General features: G+C 44.8%; 1 protein-coding gene across 1 annotated transcript; it reads left to right on the top strand.

Annotated features, from left to right (window-relative positions):
• Positions 1-3,241: 3,241 nt before the first annotated feature.
• Positions 3,242-6,117, top strand: pdcd2l (programmed cell death 2-like). The gene is made up of 2 exons (XM_004572667.5): positions 3,242-3,752; positions 5,166-6,117. The coding sequence occupies exons 1-2, from the start codon at positions 3,269-3,271 to the stop codon at positions 5,765-5,767; spliced, it is 1,086 nt and encodes a 361-aa protein (XP_004572724.3). The 5' UTR covers positions 3,242-3,268; the 3' UTR covers positions 5,768-6,117.
• The last annotated feature ends 196 nt before the right edge of the window (positions 6,118-6,313 follow it).

The following is a 6,313-nucleotide window of genomic DNA, read 5'->3' as shown; positions in this document are numbered from 1 at the left end:
CACCCCACCGGGGAGAGGGGTCCCTCATTTCCACCCACTTAGATTATTAAAAGTTTTTAAGAAAGGAAAGGTGAAGCACATCGCCGCCTCCTCCTCCTTTCAGTGAAGGTCAAAAGGTTATCTGCAGTCGGCCTGCCAGAGGGATCAGAGTGACCTGTGACATAACCACCTGCAACTTAAGCCCACTGGTCACCACTGCCTCTTTGCCTTGTGCTTTGTTCTGTTACTATCATAAAAATATTCTTGTATTTTCCACACTTGGTCGTCAAAATGAAAACCGTTCATGTTTTTCAGCCTCGAGCTGATTTCATCGGGCTGGAGATTAAATATCGATGTCTTAGGCTTTGATTCGGGTTCTGTAACCCACAGGTCCATCAGAGTAATCTACTAATTTAATTTAAAGTACATCAAATCAACAACTTTTTGCCAGCTTCTAATATTTTGTCGTCCTCCTCAGTAAGTCTCAGTATTTTGCAGGTGCACCTCCCCTCTCTGTTTCTAGCTGATATACATTCTTGTGTCATAAACTGATGGAGCGGGTCACCCGGAGCGCTCGCTTTGGCGTCGAGCCGGCATCTTCTGGTCCAGCAGAGGAGGAGAGTGTCAGACCTCAGCAGCTCTGATGAGATCCAGAGCCATCGCTGTTAATTAAATCTGCTGCTAACAGGAGACTCACTGGGACCGAGTTTATTCTGCAGCTTGTAGAACCTCCTTCAGCACCAATAACCTGCAGCGATGGTTCACGTGTGACTTTATTAGTCTGTCTCATCACTGTGGAGGAGTTTTGGTTGCTTCAGCTCGTTGAGGTTTGCTGCATCCGCTCATGCACAGCTCTCTGAGCTCTGCAGCAGCTCCGTTCTTTTCTTCTTCAGTCGTTCTGTTGCAGACCTGCTGCTGTGCTGGGATCTTTGTCCTGTTGATGACTCGGTGTGGTCCGAGCTTCAGCTGTGGGACAGTGACACACTGACTCTACAGAGGAGCTTGTGGTCCACTCAGATCATCCACCACTTAGAATCCCTTTACCGTGACCTCAAGTCTTAGAAAGACAAAGCTGATTTTTCGGCAACTGGAACAACAAACTGTTTTGCTCTTGAGCCTTTGAATTGCTTTAAACTGAATAAGGACACAGCAGCTGAATGCCTTGTGTACTCTTTGCGTTCAAATATATAACACAAGTGTTTATGTGCTCCTCTGGAAAAAGTCAGCGTGAAAGCGAGATAACGGGATGAATAAAATAAAATGAGGAAATAAAACGTGAACTAACTTTGCAGCAGAGCCGATCTATAAAATGGATTTTGAGGAGAGATTTAAAAGCGCACACGTAGCCAGGAGATATAAAGCTAAAGTGAAATCTTCCATCAAACGGGATGAATTATCTATCTGCAGTGTCGAGCCTCTCAGTTTACTCTCAGAGCGTAATGATGTGGAGTGAAACCAGCACTTGCTGGGGAGCACCGAGATGAATCTGAAAGCCGCTGCTATGATTAAAAACTCAGCAGAGATTCAAAGTGCGGCTGCTTTGCAGTAAATGGGCTAAAACGTGTTGATTCACAGAAACCTCTGCTGTGGTTTCACTAACGGAGGCTCCACTCAGAGGCTCCTCACACTGGAGCTAATTAGCAGAGAAAGGAGAGGACAGAGGCGGTTACACACCACGGGAAATCATTTCACAGCTCCCGCAGCAGCCCTGAGGGGGAAACGGTCAATGTAGAGAAAAATGTATACACGAGGAGGGATTACGTGTAATTACATTAGGCCGTAAATTATGCAGCCAGCCAGCTCTTTACTGCTTTATAGTGAGAAATCGGTCTGTTCTAACTTTGTTTAAATCATTCAGGGACATGTTCTTCAGACTGAAACCAGAACACTCGGCTCGCTCCCAGAGATCATTTTTAAAGGCTCTGGCTGTACGTAGATATTAAAATCCTGTTATTACCAGCTTCTGTCAAATCATTCATTTAATCCCTGAAGGATTTGTGCAGGGTTTCAAAGCCACTGCAGCTGTTTTATCATCTGATCTAAAAAAACACAGAAGCTCCGATAATGGTGCAGTGAAGTGAGTTTAATCTTACAGGACAGGGCGCAGACCATCAAACAGCAGCAGAAAAGATAGATAAATTAATAAATAACTCACTAATAATTGAGAACAATAATCAGGTGAGGAAGAGCGAAGAATAGAGAGATGAAAAATATTCTTAAAACCAATTATTTAATGTGTCTAATGTTTGTTTTGTTCTTGAATTTCTGAGTTCATTCTCATAAATTTGCAGATTTTGTTTTCCTTCTAATAAAATTATTGTCGGTTTTCTTGTAAACTGACCATTTTCCTCATAAATGTGTAATTTATTTGAACAAATCTCATAATTTTACTATCTCTCATACATTTAAACATTCTCCTGATAAATTTGCCGGCTTTTATGTTAGAAAGGTTTCATATCAATTTCCTTTTCATCCTCTAATTTTAGTTTTCATTTTTTTTCTGTTTTATTTCTTGGTTTGCAAGTTTCTCCACACAATATTTTACATTTTCTCGTAAATTTGCCAATTTTTCCTCGTAACATTTTCATATTCTCCTAAATTCTTACAAAGAGTGGAAAGAATGAATGAGAGCAACTAGCGCTGAACATTTGTTTGAATACACACAGCAGTTTAAAAACTGATGAAATGTATTTATTGGTTAAAAAAAAATCTGTAAAACTGTAAATAAATGTGATAAATTCAAGTTGTTTTTTTCTTTTTAGCTTTCACTTTGGAAGCTGCTTTTAAGTTGAAAGTGCTACACCCGGAAATTGCTTGTCACGGCGTCGGAAGTCGAGACTTCTATTTATTTATTTATTTTAAAATAACTTTATTGAACACACAATGAGCATACAACATACGGAGACTTCAATTTTTCATCTCTTCGCTGTTTTCACTCTTATTTTCAAAGTCTTGAATTTGGCCCCTCATGAAACACAAGCGCTTATATTTGGACCGATGACTGTTTTCTACAGTAATTTTAAAAGTTAAAATCTTTAAAAGCTGTGAAAATGTAAACTAACGGCGTATATAAATAGTTATATATTATAATAAATATAAAATATTTAGAATATTGATAAAACAATGGTTTCGTTTTATCGTGTAATTTCGTGTATCGTGTGATTTATAGTTCAGTGACACACTTCCCGTGTCTATATTTTCATTTGACTCCAGTCGGTGGTATTTTGGTGAGGGACCTCCCACGCTGAACTCCACTTCCGGTCGGCGTTTTTTTTTTTTTTTTTTAAAGATGGCCTCACGCGCTCAGGAGGTGTCTCTGCTCGGGCTGTGTGACGGAGAGATCGACTCCAAGAAGCACCGGTGCTCCTATCTGACCAACAAAGTAGGGGGTCGGCCGGACTGGCCGGCGGGCATCGCTGCCCGGTCACCGCGATGCGGCCGCTGCAGAGTCCCGCTAGTCCACGTGGTGCAGGTGTACTGCCCCGTGGACACGTCTCCGCACCACAGGAACCTCCACGTCTTCGCGTGCCCGGGAGCTGAGTGCAGCGGTCGGTCAGAGTGCTGGGCGGTGCTCCGCTCACAGTGCCTGGAGGCAGAGGTGCGGACACCCGGGCCGCCTGCACCGGCTCAGGAGGCTCCTATGCGGGTCACTGACTGGTGTGACACCGCTGACGACTGGGGGATGGGGGGAGAGGAAGATAATGATGGATGGGGAGGAGGTGCGAAGCAGAACACAGCTGTGAAGGAGGAGACAGGAGTTCCAGAGGCAGCAGGTAGGGCTGGACAGAGTTGCATTTTTATCAAAGAAAGTTTTATTCTAAAGGATGCCATATTTTATATATAGATTATAAATTCATAGCCATTTTTTTCATTAATTTAAAGTTTTTCTCCTCGTGCCTTTGAGGTTCTTGTAAATTTGAAGATCTTTTCTCGTTACACTACAAAGGACCAAGGATAGAGGTCGTCTTTCAGCACTACTTCTTAGCCAACAGTTCATCTCAGGGTGGTTCAAACATGCTTCTTAGAGGAGCCCTGCCCAGACGCAGAACAGCCACTACGCAATAAAATAGAGATTCTTTACTACTCCAGATTGGAGTAGTAAAGGCATTAAATACTTGGAACATATATTAGAAGGAACAGACTTTATCCCATTTGACAGACTAGTTTTACTATATGAGATTAACAAGAATAGATTTACAGAATATCAACAAGTTAAGTCTATAATAAAAGGAAATTTAAGCCTAATAAAGTCAAATTACAAACACCATCGAGTGTGGTACAATTCCTTAATCTCAAAACCTCCAAATTCCTGTCCAAAATATACAAGACGCTCTCCAAAACAGGTGAATCTATATCTCTTCCTATTATGAAATGGGAGGCAGATCTATCAGTCAGCTTGGACCACCTTAACACACTCTGGTGTACACACTCTGGTGTACACACTCTGGTGTACACACTCTGGTGTACACACTCTGGTGTACACACTCTGGTGTACACACTATCTTGGTCGGCTGCTGTCTTTTATCCTGTCTTCCTTCTCTCACCCCAACCAATCACAGCAGATGGCCCCGCCCCTCCCTGAGCCTGGTTCTGCCGGAGGTTTCTTCCTGTTAAAAGGGAGTTTTTCCTTCCCACTGTCGCCAAAGTGCTGCTCATAGGGGGTCACATGATTGTTGGGTTTTTCTCTGTATCTATGAAGCGCCTTGAGGTGACTTTTGTTGTGATTTGGCGCTATAGAAATAAAATTGAATTGGGTGCTGTATAAATGCAACTGAATTAAAAATCTCTTGTATTGTTAGTTCTGTGTGCTGCTCAGTTACATTTATTATTTGCTGTCATGTTAGCGTTTGCTGTGGTTTCTGTTTTTATTATTTTCCTTCCTCGCAGGCGTCTCTCTCCATCCCTCTTCTCCTCTATTTTTCCCTCCCCCTCTCTTCCTGTTAACCATCTTCACCTTTATTTTTTTTCCTTTTCCCCAGGCCTCTCCGTTATGGTTGTAATAATCCAAAATAAAGTGTATGGAAGTCTGAGACAGTGAGCCTATTGCTCAGCTCATCTCTGGTTCTAATAAATGATAAAGTGAAGCTCCTGTTAGAGTCAGACTGAGAGCAGGGAGCGCTGTAGTGCGAACTACCTTCTGACAGGCAGGTGAGGTCATCTTATGGTTCTTTTTTTTCCCCTGACAGCTGGTGAGACGGACGTCAGCAGCCGTCTTTGTGACCTCAGTCTGGGGGACTCGCAGGAGGACGTGACCGCCTTCTGTCCATTCTTCATCAGCGTGGTGGAGGAGACTGATGTTTGCGGGGAGGACGGCGACCTGGAGCACGCTCAGGAGCTGCTGAGGGAGTACGAGAGGCGGGAGGGCGTGGCAGTGGGGGAGTTAGAGGGAAGCGGAGGAGGCGGGGACGAGAAGTATGAGAAGACCGGAGCCCGACACGGAGACGCCGTCTTCTCCAGGTTCATGAAGACGATCTCTGTGTGTCCGCAGCAGATCCTGCGCTACTGCCGCGGCGGGAAGCCGCTCTTCATCTCCGAGCCGCCGTCCAACGTGGCGCAGCTGGTGCCAGCGTGTCGCTCCTGCGGAGGATCCCGGACATTCGAGCTGCAGCTGATGCCCGCGCTGGTAAGCCTGCTGCAGGGGGAGCGCGGCAGTGCAGGGGTGGAGCTGGAATTTGGGACGGTGCTAGTCTACACCTGCGCCGACAGCTGCTGGACATCCAGGTCGGACTCGGCCGTGGAGGAATTCTGCTTCGTTCAAACCGACCCAGACCAGCAGCTCTTTGTGTGACGGACTAACCTGAAGCTCGCCGTCGCCATCATGGTGGGATCGCGGTTTATTTATACCCCGTCATGATGTCAGAAGATCAAAAATCTGAGGCGAGCTCGTGTTAAAAAAGGACCAAGCAGCAGCTTTTGTTACTTCAAGGCTTTAAAGGTTTTGCCTTAAAATGTGAAAATATAGATGTGCCTTAGTCATCGGGCCTGGGCAGAGCGTTACAGCTGCTTACGGCCACACGAGGGCGGGACACTGAACCATAGCTGCTCTTATTGGTCCTTCAGACTTCATGGTGCTGAACACAGGAGCTCCAAAGACGACATCAACACGAGTGTTAGAAAAGATTAAAAGTCTCTGCTGCAGCTCGTTTGTTCGTCATCTTTTCTTTTCTAAAATCTTTTACTGCTGCAAACACAGCAGCAGCTGTCGTCATGCGCGAGTCATGCTTTAACTCCAAGCAGCTTCTGGTTGTTCCTGTAGAGAGGAATATTACCAACCGTGACCTCTGACCTCCCTGTAATGAAACGTCGCTGTTTCAGCGCACGTGTTGGTCGTCGG

This window comes from Maylandia zebra, linkage group LG7 (assembly GCF_041146795.1).
Source record: "Maylandia zebra isolate NMK-2024a linkage group LG7, Mzebra_GT3a, whole genome shotgun sequence".
NCBI lineage: Eukaryota > Metazoa > Chordata > Actinopteri > Cichliformes > Cichlidae > Maylandia > Maylandia zebra.
Note: the sequence above shows the minus strand (reverse complement) of the source record. Positions and strands in the feature narration are given on the sequence as shown.